The sequence below is a fragment of the Aspergillus sydowii genome (assembly GCF_001890705.1).
Source record: "Aspergillus sydowii CBS 593.65 unplaced genomic scaffold ASPSYscaffold_10, whole genome shotgun sequence".
Lineage (NCBI taxonomy): Eukaryota > Fungi > Ascomycota > Eurotiomycetes > Eurotiales > Aspergillaceae > Aspergillus > Aspergillus sydowii.
The window spans coordinates 1-20862 of NW_024467868.1; the positions used below are offsets into that span (position 1 = coordinate 1).

Sequence of the window (20862 nt, forward strand, 5' to 3'; positions counted from 1 at the left end):
ATTTCGACGACCTCGATATTTACCGAACCTCAGGATGTTATCACATCTGGTAGCATGTCTTCGATTTCACCGGTGACCTTAGAGGAAGGAAGTCGGTAGACCGAACTCTCCGAAAACCGAAACGAGTAGGAACCTATCGACGATCACGATAATAACAGGTCCACCCGTGAAAAAAAAAAAAAAAAAACTTCCATGCCTCCAAACCACGAGAGGAAACCAACGGACGAATATTTCAGGAGGCGTGAGGATAGCGTCTTGGGGACGGTAACCTTAACGGATCAAGAACACCGATTACGATAATTCTGATAATGGCGAACCCCCAACAAAACTTCAACAACAACTCCGACAACCGTGACCCTAACGCCCCCTTGCCTCACTGGGACCAGAACATCACGACAATGTGGAACCTTGCAGTCGCAGAGAACGTCCACACTCCGGCCTTGGCCCAAGCCTTGGATCAGTGGAACCGATCCCAGCAGGAGAACAGAAACAGGCTAAGGGAGGCGGAGAACCGATGGCAACGGCAAGAGGAAACCCTTACAGCCCTAAGGGAACAGCAGAATAGTACCATAGCCACGCCACAGGAGACACCGCAAGGAACATCGACAGAGACGACAACCCTGAGCCAGGAAGGGACCATCCAAACCAGAACCACGAAACCGTACCTGAAGTCATCGGACATAAAGAAACCCCCAAAGTATGGCGGGCAGGTTGCCAACGATGCCGCAAGGAGATGGCTTCAATCAGTGGAGGAGTACTTCGAAGCCGAACGCACCCTGGCGGAAAAGAACCCTTCGGATGTCCAGAAGATTTACTACATCAAAGACTTCCTTGATGGAACAGCAAAAACCATGTGGCGAGCCCGAAGTGAAAGAGTGCGGGATAGCGGGATCGAACCCATCGATACTTGGGAAGGGTTCCGACAATGGATTCTGGATAACTTCAAAGAACTCCTCAGTGAGGATAAGAAGTGGGAGCGCTTTATTAGCTGCACGCAAGGAAACAGTAGCGTGGCAAACTATAGTAGTCGGTTCTCGAACATGGCTGCCCAGATCAAGCCCCCTCTACCTGAACATCTTGTAATCCGATACTTCAAGATGGGAGCTAAGCCCGCTCTTCAAGCCCGACTCGCAAGGGACCTTGATCACCCCACAAGGTTTGAGGAGTTAGTACAGAGGTTCAGCCAGTACGAACAAGGCAACGCCATTGCGGGATACTACATGAATAACGCGTCGACCGGCATCGACCAAACCGACGCCATGGATCTGAGCGCACTCACCACACAACCTAATCGACCGAAGAAAGGGAGTCCGGAATGGCGGGCGTGGTGCTCAGCAAATAAAGCATGTTTCCAGTGTGGTGGAAAAGGGCACTCGAAATCCACCTGTCGCCAACGGGCCCATGGTAAAGGAACCGAGTCGAAAGGCTCGGGAAAAGAATAAGGCCGCTGGATGAGGAGGGACTAGTGGCGCGAATGGCAAAAGCCTCCAGGACGGAAGCTTGGGAATTGGGAGTTCCGGATACGTTGGAACCCCCGGCCACGCGCGAGCCCCCGACCTTGAAGGCACCCCGGCAGAAGACGGCTACGTTGCACGCCGTAGGATCAGACATCGCCTCATATGTTTGCACCATTGGGTTTGGAGGACTTGCCAAGGTCGTGAAGGTCCTTATTGACTCTGGAGCTAGCCACTCGTTCCTGTCGACCCAGTTGGCTGACCACCTTCGGGATTATCGGACCTCCCGAAGCGCAGAACAACTGGAAGTAGGGGTAGCAAATGGGGAGTCCTTGACCACGAGAGGACATCTCCAATTACCGATGGCCTTTGGAGATTGGAAAGCAAGTGTAGGAGTGTATGCGTTGAAGTTGCCCTATCATGACATGATATTGGGGCGGGATTGGTTGAAGGCAACCAACCCACAGATTGATTGGAGTACGTCCGAAATGCGTCTCCAGGGGAAAGACGGGCGGCATGTACATGTTGTCCGGCCCATCGACATCAGAAACCACGTTTCTAGTGTCGAATCGACACTGGAACTGATGAGTGCAAAGCAAGCTATTAGGATCTTAAAGAAGCGGAAGAAGGACGCCGTTCTGGCGGTCATTCGACCACTCCAGAATAGCAACGCCACGATAGAAGAGAAGGTTGAAGCAATCACGAAGGAGTTCGCGGCTGTCTTTCGGGAGGAACTACCACCAACGCTTCCTCCTGACCGAGGACTCGAACACCATATCGATACTGGCGATGAGCCGCCAGTGAATCAACCTTTTTATCCTCTGTCACCGCAAAAGCTAGACGAGTTGAAGAGGCAGCTCACAGAGCTCCTCGATAAGGGGATTATTAAGGTGTCATCTAGCCCATGGGGTTTCCCTGTCGTCTTCGCTCCAAAACCTGACGGAAGATGGAGGATGTGTATTGACTACCGATTGCTGAACCAAAAGACACGCAAGAACGGATATCCACTCCCACGCATCCAGGATCTTATCGACCAGGTCGGAGGAGCAACATATCTCTCAAAGATTGACCTCCTTTCGGGGTACTGGCAAGTCCGAATGGAAGAAGCATCAATCCAAAAGACAGCGTTTAACACTATCTTTGGAAAGTACGAATTCCTAGCCATGCCATTTGGGCTATCGAACGCACCGGCGACGTTTCAGACACTCATGAATCGGGTCTTGGCTCCATATCTGGGGACATTCTGTTTCGTCTACCTCGACGATATCCTTATCTTCTCAGATACATGGGAAGAACATGAGCACCATCTGAGGACAGTTCTAGATACGCTACAGCGGAACGAAATGTTTGTGAAAGGCTCAAAGTGCATCCTCGGGGTAGAGGAACTGGAATTCTGCGGACATATCATTGGCAGAGGAACCGTCCAACCCGTCCCAGCTAAGCTCGAAGTCATCGATGAGTGGCCACAACCGAGAAATGTGCACGAACTTCGACAGTTCCTGGGGTTGGCAACGTATTATCGGCGATTCGTCCGTGACTTCGCCAGAATTGCGGCCCCGTTACACGAACTCCTAAAGGAAAAGGATGCGGGAGAACGGAAGCGGAAGTATCGATCGGTGGTTTGGAACGCCAGTTGCGAAAGGGCGTTCCGACAATTGAAAAAGGCACTGGTCACGGCACCCGTCCTCTCCATCGTCAACCCGACGGAACGTTTCCGGATCGAAACGGACGCGTCGGAATGGGCGATCGGGATGGTCCTCAGCCAGCCAGCGGAGGATGGTAAATGGCATCCAGTGGCCTTCGATGGGAGAAAGTTGAATAGCGCGGAACGGAACTACCCAACGCAGGAGAAGGAATTGTTGGCTATCAAGGAAGCCTTGAGGTGCTGGGAACACCACCTAGAGAACGGGACCAGGACAGAGGTCCTGACGGACCATGAGAGCCTGAAGTACCTTGCAACGACCCGGACCTACTCCAAACGCTTGGTACGATGGGTTGAAGAATTCCAAGCCTATGACCTGGCTATCCGATATCGCCCGGGAAAAGAAGCAGTGGTGCCCGATGCCATCAGTAGACGGCCTGACTTTGTTGAAGAAGGCCCGGCTACCGTGGGCGACAGCACAGACGAAGCATTTGTAGCACAATGGTTGAACAAAACGGCAGGACAGCTCGTATCGATACAGTCGAAGGGTGCTGAAACATGGGAGGACAGTATGATACGGTATTTTACCGAAGGATTTTTACCGTCGGATGCTTCGATGGCGAGGAGCATTGAGGCCGACGGGAGGCACTTTGCCTATGGCAGATGCAGGGACATGACAGATCCGGACGCAGAGGATGTCCTGTTCCATGTCGATAAAGATGGGACTGAAGCTCCATACCTACAGGAAGGACTTCGGAACTCGTTTGTAAAAAGGATGCACGAATCGTATGGCCATCTGGGATACCCAGGACTACTCGGTGCCATAGGCACGAGGGCATGGTGGCCGTCGATGCGCCGAGATATTCAGACCGCGTTACACGAGTGTCCAGCGTGCCAAGTGTCGCAGCGATCCCAGACAGGTCTGGAAAGAGAGCAGCAGACGCATATGTTTCGGGGAGATGTCGAACCTTTCGAACGATGGGGGATCGATCTTATCGGGCCCTTACCAGCAACTCCGAATGGGAACCGATGGATTATAACAGCGATCGACTATGCTACAGGCTGGCCGGTAGCTAAAGCAGTCCCAAACGCAACGGACGAAGCCGTTGCCCGTTTCCTTCATGAGGATATCTTCGTCCAATACGGAGCGATGAGCGAGTTGGTGTCAGACAACGGACCAAACATCTTGTCGAAGGTGGTGGCCCACTATGTCCAGATCCTGAGGATAAAACATCGGGTCACGACGCCTCACCACCCGCGGACAAATGGACGAGTAGAAAGGTTGAACGGAGTCTTGGGTTCGATGCTCACGAAGATGCTTGTAGGCAAACCGACGCGTCTCTGGGACGAGTACCTATCCCAGGCGCTCCTTGCCACCCGAATTCGAGTACATAGCGTCGCTGACACCAGCCCATTCGAACTTGTCTATGGTGTCAAGCCCAGACTGCCCGACGACGACACAAAGAAGGAGAGGGCCATGCAGGAGGATCGACTAACCCGAATTCAGCACGCCCGCGCCTTGGCGAATGAGCGACTGCTGACTCACGCGATTAAACGACAAATTATCCGAGACGACCTCGTCAAGGAGCATCCTTTCGAGAAGGGCAACTGGGTCCTTGTGCGTAATGAAACACCACAGAAGTTCCAGCCGAAGTGGTTTGGCCCATATCGGGTTTTGAAGCGGCACCCATTAGGAACCTACGCCATCGAAGAGCCCGATGGCCGAGTTGTCCGCAACCTGGTTAATGGCCAACGCTTGATCCGGGCTAACGTCGATAAGCCCGAGAGGCTCTGGTCGTCGACACGACTAGCCTCTAAACTGAAGCAGGTAGGACTTACGCTCCACCACCCAGTTGAAGTTCGGCAGATCATCGATGCTGTCGAACCAGATCTCCCCTCATACTCCGACCTGTCCACATGGACTAAACGGGAGTGGGAACGGCAGGAGCGTACAGGGGTACGCTCGGGCAAAGTAGGGGAGGAAGATGCTGTTAGGAAACTGAATCAGAGGGACGCACGGAAGGCTAGGAAGCCGCGTACTCGCAAAACTCAGTCTCAAGATAAAACAGCGGCACGATCGACAGAGGTGCGCAACTCTGGGCGGCGTGCACAGGAGTCAGGCGGGGAAGAAGATTGGATACCCGAAGAAGACTCACCTATCTCGGATGGCGACAGTGCAGTTGGAAGAAGCGAAAGCCCCCGGAGGAATCTCCGTCCTCGAAGGGACGCCGGAGAGGCGGATTTCGATGGGCCATTTGCTGTAGTTATTCCACGTCGTCAGGAGTGATCGGGATAGACTTACTGAAGGAAAGCTGCACGAGCATGGAGATAGACCTTGGCAACATTATTCATGGCTAAAAACTAAAGGAAACTACTCTATGACAAGACTAACGGCTGGCTGACCGACAAAACCTACAGGTTCAGGTACCGGCCCAGGAAAAACAGGAAAAGAAATCTCAACAAAACATCTAAGTCTCCTCGATATCAGTAAAATCATCCACTCCATCATCGCTGTCATCGTTGCCTTCACCATTATCAGCCTCCTTGTCGTCTTCGCTGGTGGCCGTCTTGTCCAAATGGGGAACAGAAGCATCATCGACTAGCTCGACAGACCCTACACGCAAGGCACCGGTCATCAGAGCCTCCGGAGCAAAGCCAGCACTGTCATCGTCATCTTCGATAGCAACCGGCACAGGAGTCTTCGGCGTAGCCGGGGCCGTCTTGGTTCTTTTCCTGGCTGACCCAGGAGAATGACGCCGCCGTTTCTTCGAGGGCTCCTCCTTGGACTCACCACCACCTACAGCAGGACTGGGCGGAGGCTTCTGGGCGACGCGTTCAGGGACCGAAACCGGACGGGAGGGCGAAGGAGAACCCTCGACGAACAACTCGCTGTCCGGAATATTTACAGCCTGTATAGAATTAATAAAGAAGGAATGGAGGGCAAGGACAGGAGCATACATTGATTAGGAGATGACGGGCTTCCCTTGTCCAAAACTCATGCTGGCCAATAGAATCGATAACACCAAGTGTACGAAGACGGGAGGTGATGATGGCCTGAAAAGTTTGGAGGTCTCGAACGGCCTCGAAGAGAAGATTGGGATCGTGCCACAAGGACGGCGAGATTCCCCATGCGAGAACCTTTCCATCCAACGGGTTCCGAGGAGATCTCAACAAATCCGAAATTTGCCCTACAGGCAATTCGATGATAGGCAAGGGCGTCTCTCCAGGACGCGGGGTAGGCTTAGGGCGAATCGATGCGAGTGAGGCCTCATATGCCTCCAAACGCCTTCTAGCCTCCTCCAGACCACCAGACTGCCGGATTTCCCTGTCGGGGCTACTATCAGCAAAGCTAGAAGAGACAAGAGCTAGACAAGAATAGACAACGACTTACTCGGTGCACATAGGGGTCCAATCATTGAGTCCTCGAGAGGCACGAACGGAACATTTGCTGCCACTACCAGCCCAAACACAATTCGAACACGCCCCGAACCAGACAGCACTACCCCGATATTCTGGACCAACAACACAGGATCGGAACACTCCCCCGATCTGACAATGACTACAGGCTTGATCCTCGGACAGCTCCTCACCGCGGAGGTGGAGGGCATAACCACCCTCCTGGTGGACTCCCTTCGGAGTTTTTACGACAAGACGCCCACGATGGTCTAAAGACCAATCGGGTTCACGGATCTTGGGGAAAACCTGGACAGCTTCAAAGCCGGGGGCTACGTCGAGATGGCAAAACACGTCAGTGGCCGCATCAGGCAGGACTAAACAGGGGACTTACTGGTGATTGTCGAGTCGGGAGCTGAGACACCGGGTTGGACATGAGATGAGACTTTGGCGGACTTGCCCTTTCGAGGGGAAACTGAGCTTCGAGGCATGGCGAGTACCGGCGGGGAATGTGATATTGGAAAGGAGCAAGGACTTCGGGGCAACGATATAGAGGAGAGACAGGAGCACAACCAATCGAGCAGTCCGACGAGACTTCCAGTCCAAGGAAAGGTGGTGGTTGTGGGAAAGAAAACAGGGGAAGAGGAGATTCGACGGGGTGAGATATAAACATGAAGGCGAGCGTGTTGATACCCAGGCGCGTGAAAATTCTCTCAACCACAACAAAGACTCGTCGATTCACTCGACAAACCTGTTGCCATAGGGAACCCTGCACCCCGAATGTTCGAAATCACAGCAGATGGTTTCTTTACACTCATCCTTTTCACACCAGTCCAATATGGACGTGGGAGAAGCTCTCGACGAAGTGTTTCCTTGATTCTGCCATCTGCTTTATATCCAATTTCAGCTCACCCAGGACAAGGTGACGCTTAACTGAGCTTTCAACGGCTCAGTTTCGACCTCTTTTCGCCTTGATTTGTGGACAACGGCTGGACTGACGAGGACGACGAGGCTCCTCGAGCACAGCCTGGTCAAATCTCGGAACAACGAGATTCGACGATAACCCACAACTCTCTATTCCCAACAGGGAATCGATGTTCATATGGCCTGGTACCAGACACACCGACGACCGTTAGCGGCCGGTTCTACATCCAGGGTGAACACATGTCTACTTGGACGATGAATTACGGGCTGTCCAGGTGGACAGCCAGTCAAGTAGGGGAGGATGTGATTCCCCGAGTCAGTACTCGGTGGTATCGATGCCCCCGATGTATATCGGAGACGTCGATACTCGCGAAGTCCTGTCTTCGGATGGTTTGATAATGGAATATCAGAGAAGGTCCACTATCGGATAGTTCTATTGCCGATAGCTCAGCTCGACTATATATAGGAAGCTTAGGTAGACGTAGTTAGAATAATAAGAACGCCGGGGAGTGAGCCTTCGGGCTGCACTCCGGCATTTCGACGACCTCGATATTTACCGAACCTCAGGATGTTATCACAGTATTATAGATATTTTATATATATAATTATATTCTAATATTATCTTATAATACTGTTTAATAAGTATATATATACTATAATTGATATTATAGTCTGAATTAGTATTCTAACTATTATTAGAAAGTATTATATTAGTCAGAAACAGGGCAGGTTGGGTTATAGGATTAGGTTATTCCTGGATCCCCAACCCATTATATATCCTAAACCCGCAGCGGGTTCTAGCACTATTAACCCAACCCGCAGCGGGTTTAAAGCAGCCAACCCGGACCCGGACCCATGCGGGTTCAGGGCGGATCGGGTTCAGGATTTCGGGGCGGGTTGTGCACGTCTAGTATTAATTAATAAAATAGAAATAATTTCTATAATATCTAAGTAATTAGTAACTAGTTAAGATTTAATTAAATTTTAGTAAAAATATCGTATTCTAATTATCTATCTTAAAAATATTATTAAGATTAATAATTAGTTTACTAAAATTTATACTAGAGTATAGTCTATATCTACTTATTAAGTAGTTACTAACTAGTTAGGAAGATAGATAGAGAAAAGAATTAGAAAAATAAATAAAATTTATATTATTTTATAAGATATTTAATAAGATCCCGTGACTTAAAGCTACTTATTAATATACTTAGCATGGCTTAGCATAGATACAGGTTACTTAACCCTTAAGTAAGGGTCAAGTGACCTATATACTCACCAATTGCTGCTGCGCGAAGAGTCGCTCGCTGACAAATCAATCACCCAATTAACTACATAATGTAATTGACCGGCGATCCGCGCATCACCGTGATCCGGCACTACTAAAATATCTCAGTACTGTGACGATTGATTGTTCTGTGCGTCACTGGATATGTGGATGCTTGAGGCAGATAATTAATTATGTAACTAGTCACGTGGTAGTTGCTGTTATCAACTCCCGACATCTTGCCAGGAACCTCACCATCATCCTTGGTATCCATGGTGAAGGCGCCTTAGTGGTTTAGTATTAACTAAACTACTTTACTCGGTCTGTCTATTATATTATACTAAGGATCTGTCTCCACGAAGCCCTCGCTAGTACTTAGTTACCTAGTCTTCGTGATCTCCTCCGTGGCCTGCTATGGTCTGGTTTGTGTCACAGGGTTGCCTGAGGCTTCACGCTACTAACGGTCCACCTCTGTTCCTGGAGATAACCTATGATTATCTCTGCTTCTAGTTATAGGCTATATATTCAACTCTCTGAATAAACCTTCTATCGCGGTCTTTGCCTTGCTAATACAGTGGATTCCTTGAGATATAAAATCGTCCCGCCATAGTTGCTCCCCTGTCAGCGATCGCAATTGCTAAGGTGTGCGGACGAGACAGCAGAGCTTTAAAATTGTTGGGTGATATAGGGGACCGGGCGATTAGTTAAGTTAGTGGTGATCGATGAGCTAATCACTGCTCATGGTCAGCCGGATTGCGCATTCAGGGTGAGGGTCTCACCCTTCTCACCTTCTCGCGCGACTCGCTTACCCTGTCTCTCGCGTACTCACTCTACTTGTCCAAGTCGTTTCGGGCATCACAGACTTGCGTGTACCCGCCCGCTATTTCTGTATCCTTGGCCCAGGAGCTGTTGTCCCAAAGGGTTGTGTTTTCGAGATATTTTCTCATCTCTTCCTCTCCAGGACGATGGTCCCATAAGATATCGTAAAGGCGACGGTAATCTGGCAGAGTATAACTGCCTAAGCTAGCCACGGAAACGTTTTCAGTGCTATCAAATTGGTCGGGAATTATTAAATTGAGAGCTGGCATGGACCAAGAGGATCCAGAAGCAGACCAATTCTCGAAATCGCGCTCTAGATCTTTCTTGTTGCACTCAGGCTGCCGGTCACACATCCAATCGAACCCAGCTGAATACCCTTGGCTGAAGCCTCCGGTACCCACGTAAAACAAGTGTTGATCATTAGGCAGAGGGGTACTAGTCACGAGGAGAAGGACTTGGTGACCGTAGACATAGTCATGGGCGAGTTCATTTGGACAGTCTTTTTTGGAGAGCCTTCTGAGGTTGTTGTCCCACCCTGGACTGCCGACGCTTGGTATATCTACGCCGAACTTCCTGACCGAGCAGATCGAGTCGTCAAAGTCGAGGGGAGGTGGTCGATTGATATCTGATATTTGGCTGTCCTGGACCATTGCAACACCATAGTAAGAAGGCCCCAGTGCATAATACGTAGCGGAATTGTAGCTTTAAGCAATATCGTTAGTTGCGCTCATAAACTAACACTCAGAACGCGAGACACACATCAGATGAATGGGTAAAGAACTCAGGAGTAGGATAATCCCCAGCCATTTGCGTCTCCCTTTGACAGTGTGAAGTAGGCCAGTGATATCAGGGATGCCGATATTCATCCATATCCGTTCACGATGTGCATTATCAATATCCTTTCGGGAAGGCGCCACCAGGCACTGCATACAATAATTGCTTGCAGCAAGCATTGCCGTGCTCAGGATGTTAATCAGTAGTTGCAACCCAGTCGCCCAGTGCTTGGACAGCGAGCATTTCCCCTGATAAACAGGAGCCGATATGAATCCCTGGGCGTTATTTCGGGCATAGGCAAGGATTGCCGCGACACTAGTGAGAATAATGTTCACGCAAAGGACTGCAGAGAGACCCCAGGCACAGAGCCGGACCCCTTCAATCCATTGGCGGTCATTATCCGAGCCTCCAGAAGACAACAAGCGAGCCTTGCGAGCCTTGTCGGTGGCTGGCCTCCGGATCTCTCGAAGGGGGATGCCATCTGGAAGGAGGCCTGACGCATCCCAGCGAGGAAGAAACGACCAAAATTGTCGGGCTGTCAACAGGGACCGTTTGAGTCTGTCCATGGTGACTCAAGCACCTGGTGATTGTCCTGTTTCGTAAACTCTTTGCCCCTTTTATGTACTTCTGTCCAGTCCCCTCAGCCTTGTCCACGAGGCTAAGGCGCAGTCAGCCTCGCACATTCCAAGCCAGCCTTTGCTGCAGCTCAGGCCCTTGGAATGTTTCAGAGCCGCGTCATCACAGACCAGGAATACGAAGCTTGCCTTGATAAATCTGCCATGGTTGAGGTTTCAGGTTTCCATCCGCTGTTGACAACCCTCGCAAAACAAATACTTCCATGTCATTCGAGAGCTAAATGGGATTCTTGACTTCATACATTGAAAGCACGATAGAATTGTCTTTCTCTACTGTCTTTTTTGTTGTCTTTGTACTGATCACTTGTCTTGTTGTTCGTCGCCGCAAAGGAGCGAGTAAAGTATGGTTGTTGGTGGCATCACTCGTCTCTGCCTCGATGTATACTTCATGCCTTTTCACCCTTCATGCCCAGATGGGATTCCCAAAACCCAAGCCTAGTAAATACTGACTTTTTTTTTCAACGTATCTAGAGCTACATTGGCGGACCTTATAGCGGCCGCGTGCAGGCTCCGAGGTCCTTATAACGAGGGTGATGCTGCACGCATTGTCACCGCTCGGTGGTTCAGGGGTCTTGCGAACTTTAGCTTGATGGCAACGATAATGATACCGATCTGCGGGAGAGTAACAGCGCGAAGCAAGCCTGGAATCATCCACACGTTGCTCGTCGGCGTCCTGGCAATATTGTGGATCTGCACCCTCAGCATTAGTAGCGTGTCGACTGTCTCCCAGTACGATGACCGGGGCCTCTACATGCTGGTCCAATACGACCTTATTCCTGTGAGACATGCAGTCACCGTTTTCTCTGTTCTCGTGGCCTCTTTCGACATGCTCCGAGCGCTCGCGCGGCGGATTCATCTTCGTAACCGCGTAAGCTGAGTTTCGCATCAATCAATCAATCAATCTTGCTGACCGACTAATACTAATGCATATGACCATTGACAGATCGCTCGCACAACTATACCGCTCCTCGTGTGTTGCCAGCTAGGCAATGCTCTCCTTGAGTTTCTCTACCCTTTTGCATATGTTACTGGAGAGCTCGCGCCCTTTATTATTATTACCTTCCTCTGGTACCTTTTTCCCACCGGCGCGTTTGTATGCGCGTGGTATGTTATGTCATCACCAGAGATTTCTGTCGATCTCGTCTATACCCAGGTTTTGCCCTCGCCATACGTGAATATAAGTGAAGCGCCAAGTATGGTGGACTAGGATAGTGAGCGTAGATAGAGGAACGAACGAGCAGTATACAATGCCACCTTCCATTTCTCACTAGCTCGGGTCCCCAGAGCCTTTGCGAGAGTAAGACTGGAGGAGATTGAGTATTGCCTCGCGGGTCTCGCGATGGGGCACGCTCTCAGCTACCTGCGCGGGAGACTTTTTACTGATTTTCCTGCCGCCGGATATGACAGCGGGGTCCGCGCCGGCCTCCAGCAGCATCTTGACGAGATTGACTTTGCCACCTGCCACAGCGCGGTGCAGAGGTGCGCCCCAGTCGTCGGAGGTAACGTTCGGATCCACGCCACGGTCTAGCAGGAACCGGGTCATCAGCTCGCCCTGGTGTATGCGCGGCGCTACAGCGTAGAAGAGTAGGTCTGATTCCAGATTCGCGCCGTGTGCGAGATAGAGGTCGAGCAGGGAGGTATCTGGCTCCCGGATACTCACAATAACGCGAGCGAGGGGAGGGATTCCTCTCGGTCCACAGAGGTTAGGGTCCGCGCCGGCCGACAGCAATACAGCAGCACACGAGTGATTCAGAAACATACTGTTTCATCACAGTCAATCAAAATATCAATTCTCGACGTCGAGACATTTCCTGCCTAATTAGGCTGGAACATACGGGAGTAGAGGCTCGCCGCTAGAGAGCCTCGAGTTGGGGTCCAGGCCACGATCAAGAAAATGGCGAACAATGCGAGGGTCCTGGTGAAGGTTCTTTCCGGGGAGAGAGTCCGTTGTCCGTGTCGACACGCGAGCGCCAGCCTCAAAAAGAGCAGCCACGATATCGGCATGCGACATTAGCGTTGCGAGTTTGAGTCCCTCGTCGAGGTCTTCAGCGGTTAAGCGCCCGGTAGCGATGACTTCATGGGCTCTTGACATGTCACCAAAGTAGCAGGCATCGCGGAAGGCTCGGTCGAAGGCATTGTTATGCTCCATTGTATCAGAATGCCGGATAGCCGGTTCGTGTGGTATCGAAAAGTCACACCATAACTTAAGTATTTCTTCGAGCTCGACGCTTTATCTCAGTGAACTCAGCCGTCACACAACACGTGATGGTTCACATGACAACGCTATATAGTGTAAAAGCATAAGATATAAGTATTACATTGTTTTTGCTCTCTATATCTGGCTAGGATATCTATACCCGGCATAACTAGAAGAAGATATACAACGGCGAAAATGTTGAGGCGCTTAAATACTGTGCGGACCCTGATATTTGGGAGGAAAGAAATGATGGCAGGGCTGACACTGAGAGCAAAGTTGATCTGTGGCTATGACTGTGTATCATGGAACAAGCGGAGAGATTATATCGGCTTAGACAATTCGTTGAATACGGTACGGTAATGAGAATGAGAAGTTCCCGCCAGTTCGCGCGGGCCGCCCCGAGTTCAGGCCCTAGGGGTCTTCGGAAGTTTGTAATTCCGGGGTTGCCTTGTGACGCGGCCTAGTGAGCAGGAAGGATTTCTTACCCTCCTGCATCCATGAACATCGCAGTTGTTAGGCTGGTGACGGGGACACCTGTCCGCCATGAATCTCCTGCCCTCCTGTCTGCTTCGAAAAGCGAAGGAGACACGCTGCGATGAGGCCGGTCTTGGCGATGACAGTGGGGAGTTGCAGCTGTTAGCGGGAGAGAAGATCGAGCGCGGGAAGGAGCGATCTACGCCAATGTGAGTATGAACCGAGGAGACGGACCCAGCGGCGACTATGCCTGTGTATACGGACCCACGAATGAAAGCAAGTTCGCTCCGCAATTCTACGCCGAGCCAGTGTGCTTCTGTCCAGTTTATTAAAGGAAGTCATCGGGTTCCGCGTTTAGCATCAGGCAAGACTGGGAGAGGATACGGTAACCCGATCGGCGTACCCGAAATATCTTGGCCTTCGGGTGTCTATACTTGGTCGGAGTATATGTAAGAGAGATTGCTGATTTTCCAAGTTACCTTATTTTGATTGTCGCGACGTTGGTGATGATGACCGCTCTCCTTATGGACTTGTCATCGGGCACGCCTTCCTTGCCAGCGACCACGTCACAACCGCCGACTATCGGCCTGGACTACGCGAAGTATAAGGGAGTGTCGCTGGACAACGGCGTGGATCAATACCTGGGAATGCGATTTGCGAGGGCGCCGGTGGGCGACTTGCGGTTCCGTGCACCCCAGGACCCGGAGCACTACAGTGAAGTGCAGAGCGCGGCGGAGGTAATATTGATTCTCATCTGCGGCGTCCCAGGTTCCAAGAAGAGACTTTGGATCAATATATAACTAACTGCGTGGAATAGTTTGGGCCTATCTGTGTTGGTGTCGGGCAATCTGTTGGCGACAATCTCGCAGAGGACTGTCTTTTCATTAATGTTTGGAAGCCGGCCAACGCATCCACGGGGTCCAACCTCCCTGTGTGGTTGTTCATTCAGGGGGGTGGGTACGCCGATAACACGAATGCCAACTATAACGGCAGCAAGGTTGTGGAGAAATCAGGACATAATATTATATTCGTAAACTTCAACTACCGCGTCGGCGTCTTGGGATTCCTGGCCAGCGAAGAAATGCGTCAGAACGGCGATCTCAATGTTGGTCTTCTCGACCAACGCAAGGTCCTCAGCTGGGTGCAGAAGTACATCCACAAGTTTGGAGGGAACCCTGACCATGTTGTCCTCCACGGCGATTCAGCTGGAGCCGGCTCCGTCGCTCACCACCTTACCGCGTATGGCGGCCACGACTCGAACCTGTTTGTGGGTGCGGTGGCCGAGTCTCCTTTCTGGCCGACTCAGCGCACAGTGGCGGAGATGGCGTTCCAATACGAACTTTTAGTCAACGATACTGGCTGTGATGCGTCCGCCGACGCCTTGTCCTGTCTACGCTCCCTCGATATTGCCACGATCCAGAAGTATAACGCTAGGAAGCCCTTTCCCGGTGGGAGCGACTCTCCCCTTCCACTGTGGTACTTCCTCCCCGTGGTAGACGGTGCCCTCGTCCCCGACCGCCTATCCAGCCTCTTTGAACAAGATAAGATGATTCACGTGCCCCTCATCGTGACAGACGACACCAACGAAGGCACGCCCTTTGGCTATAACGCCGCTAACGCTGCTGAAGTGGCACAGTTCATAAAGAACAATTATCCGGGCCTGGACGAGAACCAACTCAGCGAAATCAACGAGGCATACCCGAAAATCGAACCCCTTAATAAGCACAAAGCATACTTCCCCTCCGCATCCAGAGCCTATGGCGAATCCACATTTATTTGCCCGGGGAATTTGATGGCAGCGAGTATGTCGAAACACTTTTCCCCAGACCAAGTCTGGAACTACCGCTTCAACGTCCGCGATCCAACCGAGGCCGCGAATGGCATGGGCGTACCGCACGTCTTCGAGCTACCTTCTATTTTCGGGCTAGGAGCGACCAAACAGCCTGAGTATTCATTTGCCACGATTAATGCGAATATTATTCCCGTCACGATGAATTACTACCTCAGTTTCATCCAGGAGCTGAACCCGAATACTCTCCGCCTGCCGAGGGCGCCTATTTGGGAGCCTTGGGGCTCTGGGACACCTCGGCGATTGAAGCTGCAGACGAACTCATCGGAGATGGAGGCCGTTCCCCAGGAGCAGCTGGAGAGGTGTTCGATGTGGGCTAAGTTTGCGGCGGCTATGCACCATTGAAGGAGTCTATTATAACGGAAGTTTTTGGATTATTTCTCGACAACCTGTTGTGATGCTCAGTATGTGGATAGCAAAGGAGCGGTACTGAACGAGCCGAGGGTGAGAATGATATAAAGACAGCCATATTACTAAAAAACAAATATTCCACTCAGGCAATGGCGGACACACTAGCAGTATATCAGGTTTTTGTTACTGCTGTTCTGTTCTAATAGTCTGCCGTACGCGAGGCAGAATTATGACTACAAAGTAGTTAGACTGTGGTAGAGGGCATTTCTTCGCTTGAAAGCAATCAGGACGACTAAACATGCACAATAAGGTAATACCTGAATGTGGTGCTTGCAAATCTTTTGTCCATATTTATTATTTATATGAGTTTCTCATATTTGACGCGGGCTTCCACAACCTGTTGACCAACTCTTCCATTCTTCTATTCTTAATATTGTCAGAACATCTAATATAGAAAAGGACGATGATCAATACTAATATGATGGTTTTGCTCTGCCCTATAGGAATAAGGGGCCGGGTCTGAATTCTGCACCGTTAGCTAGGGGCACACACAGCAGGGCTTTAGGTTAGATCTTGGATCTCCTATCTTAAACTCAGGCAGATATTCCTAAGAATAAAAATCCCCCTCCTCCTGATAAAGATTTCAAGGTATAGTGCCAGGTTGCCGGCGCTTATTTTATATTATACAATAGTTAGGGCTACATCACAGTTTTTAGGGTATTTCAGACTCATTACAAGGTGTCTTTCCCACAGTCTTCATCAACCATTTCATGGGTAGGCAGTATCAAGTCTCGTGTCAGTAAAGGCAAAATGCTGTCTATATAACCCAATGTTTAATAGTGTATAGCACATACGACCACAGGGTGTGGAAAACAGGGCTTCCCGTCCGCTCAGCCGTACTTAAGCCACACGCCGGCTGGTTAGTAGTATGGTGGGTGACCACATGCGAATCCCAGCTGTTGTATGTTTTTCTTTCTTTTTTAATTTTAATTTTTATTTTTTTCTCGCTGTCTATTACTTCAGGCCCTGAACGGATGACATGTCTGTCCCCTTTTCTCTCTGCCAACGATACGCCGTATTTTGTGTGCAGTAGCAGCTCTGATTGGCATGCTCCTCCGGTTTTGTTGCCGCGCACTCGACACGGCCCTTACCGCTACCGACCGTCAAAGCATTGAAAGCGCACCGGGAGCCTGATTTGAAAGCAAATCTCATTCCAGATGAGGGCCCAGCAATCCCAAGATGCGAGTGGGAATGAGCAGCTGAATCTGCCGTATGTTGCTAAGTATATCTTTGGGATCGGGTTTGCTATTTCCATACCTCTGGTCCTGCTCGCATTGTCGATTGATGATGTCAAGGATGTCTGCCAGGATGGGATCCGAAGGCTTAGCGGATGGAGGCTGAATCGCAAGAATGAGTCTCGTGGTTGACCCGCAGGGAGCAGAGGGCCGTCTGTACTCCGGAGTATAGCTTGACAAGGATGAAAAACTGCGCTCGAAGCAATGGGATGAATGGGCAGATGGGCAGGGACAGAGCCATGATCCGTTCCATGCCTGATGGATATCATTGAATGTAGAAAGACTAGCAGAGAGGGGCAACAGAGCGTCCTCGCGGACGGTTTTTTTTTCAAGCTAGTTTTACAAACTCCAAATTTGTACCCCTCCATATCTGGCTTAGGGACAATCATTGGCAGCGTCTAAATCTGTCAGATACTGCGTCAATCTGCTGTCCACATCAAGTTGCTTTCCCTCGCCGTCCTTGTCAAGGACATTCCCCCAGGTCAGCCTAATACGAGAACTGTAGTACTCCCGATACAGAAAAGGTTTAGAGCCCTCTGTTTGCGCCATGAGCGGTTGAAGATCAGTATCTTGAAGTAACATTAGTTAGTTACTACCCTCAAAACATTCCGGTATAAAGGTAGCCTACCAAAACTCGGCTGCGCAAAGTATGGAATACTGTAACGGTCCTGGTCAAACGGCACCTTCTCCCACGAGATCCGATGCATGGTCGATTTCAGCTTCCTACCTGTCCAAAACGACAATGCGTCGCCGATATTGACTACAATGCCACCAGGGATAACCGGGACGTCGTGCCAGCTATTACCAGGATCACGCACTTCCAACCCAGGCGTCTCATTAAAGAGTAGCGTGAGCGTACCCCAGTCCGTATGCGGCGATAACCGGGCATCAACGCCATCAGAACCCGCCGGTTTCGCTGACATCTTCGGGTACTTCATGAATTTGAGCGGGAAGAGCCTGGTTATGGGATGCGGCGAAGAACGATGCCGGCAGGCCCATGTGCACGGCGAAACAGGGGAGAATGCGTAATGTCAGGTCGTTGCATTGTGCCTTGAAGGACTCGATCTCTTGCAGCTTTGCGGTGTCCCACCAGCTGTGGATGTTGGGGCTTTGAGATAGTTGGCCGGCTGGGAGGCCGAAGGCCATTCCCTCTGATGCGGCGAATCTAGTGCGTGATCAGCCGGTTTTTTCTCGAATATAGCACTGTATTATAGATTTCAAGTCGTACGTGGTGGCTTTGTGGCCGTCGTATCCGACGCCGAGTTCGTTTAGGGGGTTCTCGCATTTTAGCTCCATTGGTAAGTCGAAGAATTGTCGCGACTGGGGGTGGTCTATTGTCAGTGACTGGAGATTGAATGGAATTGCTCAGCTTACCAGAGTAAACATCCTGCTGGCACCAGTGATACCATGGTCGGTGACGATAAAGAAGCCCCAGTCCTGACTGGCTTTTAATACTTTACTGGAAATGTTATCAAAGCCAGAATCGAGATGTTTGATGCTGATGATTGGGAACTCCATAGTATCATAAATATCCAAGAAAAGCTTTGTACGTATCTCCAGAACAAGTCAGTGTCAGCGCTGGGAAGTCGAGGGATAAAAGAATACTCCGTCCACGATGAGTTAGGGCTAGGCATGAAGCGCGCAGTTCTTTGTCCGTCCAGGGCTGCTCCACTCAATCAGCCACTCCAAGTCAGCGCACAGACATCCATGATGCAAAGAACAAAGAAATAAAGTCTAACATCTGCCCAGACATGCAACCTTCCTTCGATCTCCACGAGAGAAGCCGAGCTGTGCTCATACCGGTAGTACATCCTGGTGGACCAACCCTCAGGGGCCGAACCCGAACAACTTTGTCTTTCTCCATCTACCTCTTTCCCTCGGTCTTCTCCAAGTTGACCATCATACCGGAATCTTGGTTTAGTATAGTGTATCTGCTAAATGTATAAATACTAATGACCATATATTTGATATCATACAGGGAGGATCTGCTCAGAAGTAGTTTAAGGACTGTTGACTGAGAGGAAAGACAGATAAGTAAATACAGAGATAAGGGAATAGTGACTAAAAGACAAGCAGAGGACCCTAAAGAGATATTGTGGGAACTGTGACCAAATAATATGTATATATAGAAGGCCCGCCGACAGGCCTACGGCATTCGGTGTGCTTTAATCCCCCGAAATCCGGGCACGCCTGAAATTCTGCTGCGGAGTTGGTACCCGTACCAACCGACATTCTTACAAGGCTGGGAAGCTTATTATCATGCCAAGTTGCCAGATGACACCTGTCTACGCGGCCAGCCATTCCTTATAGGCCGCCGGGGGCCTAACGTAAATATAAGTACGCAGTCAGGTTGCAGAAGAAAGCCTACAAGGGTCCGCTCCAGCTGAATTCCTTTTCTTCATTTTACAATTATGGTATATACTATCTGCGAAGACTACTGCTTTGTAACTGATATGTCCGAGTTTACTAAATCCTCGCACGGCGAATACGTGCTGATTCGCAGCAATATCGAGAGCGAGAGGTAGGTTACCTGGTCCTAAAATTCAATACAACCTAACCAGAACATAGGCTAGAAAGACAATTCAAAGCCTGGCAAGCCAACATCGGCTATCTCATCCACCCCACCATCGTACAGCATGAGCATATGCGCATTGCTGACGTTGGGACTGGAACAGGGTATATTTCTGCACATTCCTATCCTATCTAAATATTCCTTTAGAGTATAAAGCTGATACATGCCAATTTATAGGATATGGCTACGCGAGCTCGCAAAGTCTCTCCCAGCTAGCAGCCAGTTCGATGGCTTCGACCTATCAGACTCGATGTTCAACAGAGAAAACCTACCAGGAAACATCAAATTCCACCATCGCAACTTCCTAGAACCCTTTCCTGAGCATTTTCTTGGGAAATACGATGTCGTCAACGTGCGCGTTATGGTGGTTGCGCTGTCTTCGGACGAATGGGAACCTGCTGTGAGGAATTTAATGACCCTGCTTCGTGAGTACTGCCATTAAATTCGTGAATTGCTTTCTTAATAATAACGAATTATTAGGCCCCGGTGGCTATCTCCAGTGGGTTGACTGCGCCGCGCATGACTGCGTAGTGAAAGGACCGGACGGGGTAAACCCTGCGCACGCCCGGCGTTATATGGAAATATTCCGCACAGGGATGATGGCTGTTGGGAAGACTCCCAAGTATGTAATCACCTTTCACCCGAATATATTCTCTAATGACTGTACCGGTGTCTAGTGTTGGCATGCTCAACGGTATCTTCCAGAAAGGTGGACTGGCAGACTGTGAAGAGCGGATATATCCTCTGGTTAATCCTGAGGCGCGTGAGGATGTCAATGTCACGGTGGTTGATGGGATCACACACTTCTTGCTTGCGGCTCTGAGACTTGGTAAGGGACTGGTGAGTTCGGAGGAGGAGGTCATGGCTTTGCGACAGGCTGCGCTTGATGATTTGGGTGATAGTTGTTATTATTGTTATGATGTTCATGTGATTGTTGGGAGGAAATAGAAATAGTTAGATACTTGATTTAATCTTTTGGTAAAAGCTAAAAATACACTTCGATTGACTCAGTATATTCTCTATCAAGAAAAGTAGACAGCGGACACGCTAAACCGGATTGAGGAACCAGATCGCAGCTGAACAATTGTGACCCACCTGTTTCTAATCATCATCCAATCAGATCTTGTTCCAAAATCTCCTCAGTCTAGTTGGTTTCCCTATTGAGCTTGATTGTTTTAGGGCAGGCTTAGCATTCACAGCCCCTCTGCTCTTCTGT

At 50.1% G+C, this 20862-nt stretch overlaps 8 protein-coding genes across 8 annotated transcripts; 4 read left to right on the forward strand and 4 right to left on the reverse strand.

The window, feature by feature from the left end:
- Nucleotides 1–6679: 6679 nt before the first annotated feature.
- Nucleotides 6680–7374, reverse strand: ASPSYDRAFT_382925 (uncharacterized protein). The gene is made up of 2 exons (XM_040845690.1): nucleotides 6884–7374; nucleotides 6680–6821 (listed from the first exon to the last, which is right to left on the reverse strand). Exons 1-2 carry the CDS (start codon nucleotides 7160–7162, stop codon nucleotides 6762–6764), a joined length of 339 nt encoding a protein of 112 aa, XP_040699605.1. The 5' UTR covers nucleotides 7163–7374; the 3' UTR covers nucleotides 6680–6761.
- Nucleotides 7375–9191: 1817 nt separating this feature from the next.
- ASPSYDRAFT_383083 (uncharacterized protein) lies at nucleotides 9192–11075 on the reverse strand. The gene is made up of 3 exons (XM_040845695.1): nucleotides 10259–11075; nucleotides 9490–10201; nucleotides 9192–9407 (listed from the first exon to the last, which is right to left on the reverse strand). The coding sequence occupies exons 1-2, from the start codon at nucleotides 10837–10839 to the stop codon at nucleotides 9511–9513; spliced, it is 1272 nt and encodes a 423-aa protein (XP_040699606.1). The 5' UTR covers nucleotides 10840–11075; the 3' UTR covers nucleotides 9192–9407; nucleotides 9490–9510.
- Nucleotides 10985–11392, forward strand: ASPSYDRAFT_383091 (uncharacterized protein). Its single transcript, XM_040845696.1, has one exon. The coding sequence runs from the start codon at nucleotides 11130–11132 to the stop codon at nucleotides 11355–11357; it is 228 nt and encodes a 75-aa protein (XP_040699607.1). The 5' UTR covers nucleotides 10985–11129; the 3' UTR covers nucleotides 11358–11392.
- Nucleotides 11393–11509: 117 nt separating this feature from the next.
- On the forward strand, nucleotides 11510–12115 carry ASPSYDRAFT_92013 (uncharacterized protein; the record flags this gene model as incomplete). Its single annotated transcript, XM_040852587.1, has 2 exons — nucleotides 11510–11776; nucleotides 11852–12115. 2 exons carry the CDS (start codon nucleotides 11510–11512, stop codon nucleotides 12113–12115), a joined length of 531 nt encoding a protein of 176 aa, XP_040699608.1.
- Nucleotides 12116–12175: 60 nt separating this feature from the next.
- Nucleotides 12176–13057, reverse strand: ASPSYDRAFT_33826 (ankyrin repeat domain-containing protein; the record flags this gene model as incomplete). Its single annotated transcript, XM_040845147.1, has 2 exons — nucleotides 12176–12668; nucleotides 12744–13057. 2 exons carry the CDS (start codon nucleotides 13055–13057, stop codon nucleotides 12176–12178), a joined length of 807 nt encoding a protein of 268 aa, XP_040699609.1.
- Nucleotides 13058–13775: 718 nt separating this feature from the next.
- On the forward strand, nucleotides 13776–15925 carry ASPSYDRAFT_383006 (uncharacterized protein). The gene is made up of 2 exons (XM_040845692.1): nucleotides 13776–14316; nucleotides 14397–15925. The coding sequence occupies exons 1-2, from the start codon at nucleotides 14086–14088 to the stop codon at nucleotides 15771–15773; spliced, it is 1608 nt and encodes a 535-aa protein (XP_040699610.1). The 5' UTR covers nucleotides 13776–14085; the 3' UTR covers nucleotides 15774–15925.
- A 1730-nt stretch (nucleotides 15926–17655) lies between these two features.
- Nucleotides 17656–18342, reverse strand: ASPSYDRAFT_80528 (uncharacterized protein; the record flags this gene model as incomplete). Its single annotated transcript, XM_040851047.1, has 4 exons — nucleotides 18303–18342; nucleotides 18057–18239; nucleotides 17703–18031; nucleotides 17656–17666 (listed from the first exon to the last, which is right to left on the reverse strand). Exons 2-4 carry the CDS (start codon nucleotides 18218–18220, stop codon nucleotides 17656–17658), a joined length of 504 nt encoding a protein of 167 aa, XP_040699611.1. The 5' UTR covers nucleotides 18221–18239; nucleotides 18303–18342.
- A 1185-nt stretch (nucleotides 18343–19527) lies between these two features.
- Nucleotides 19528–20594, forward strand: ASPSYDRAFT_92018 (class I SAM-dependent methyltransferase; the record flags this gene model as incomplete). Its single annotated transcript, XM_040852588.1, has 5 exons — nucleotides 19528–19595; nucleotides 19643–19750; nucleotides 19824–20071; nucleotides 20127–20268; nucleotides 20324–20594. 5 exons carry the CDS (start codon nucleotides 19528–19530, stop codon nucleotides 20592–20594), a joined length of 837 nt encoding a protein of 278 aa, XP_040699612.1.
- Between the last annotated feature and the right edge of the window lie 268 nt (nucleotides 20595–20862).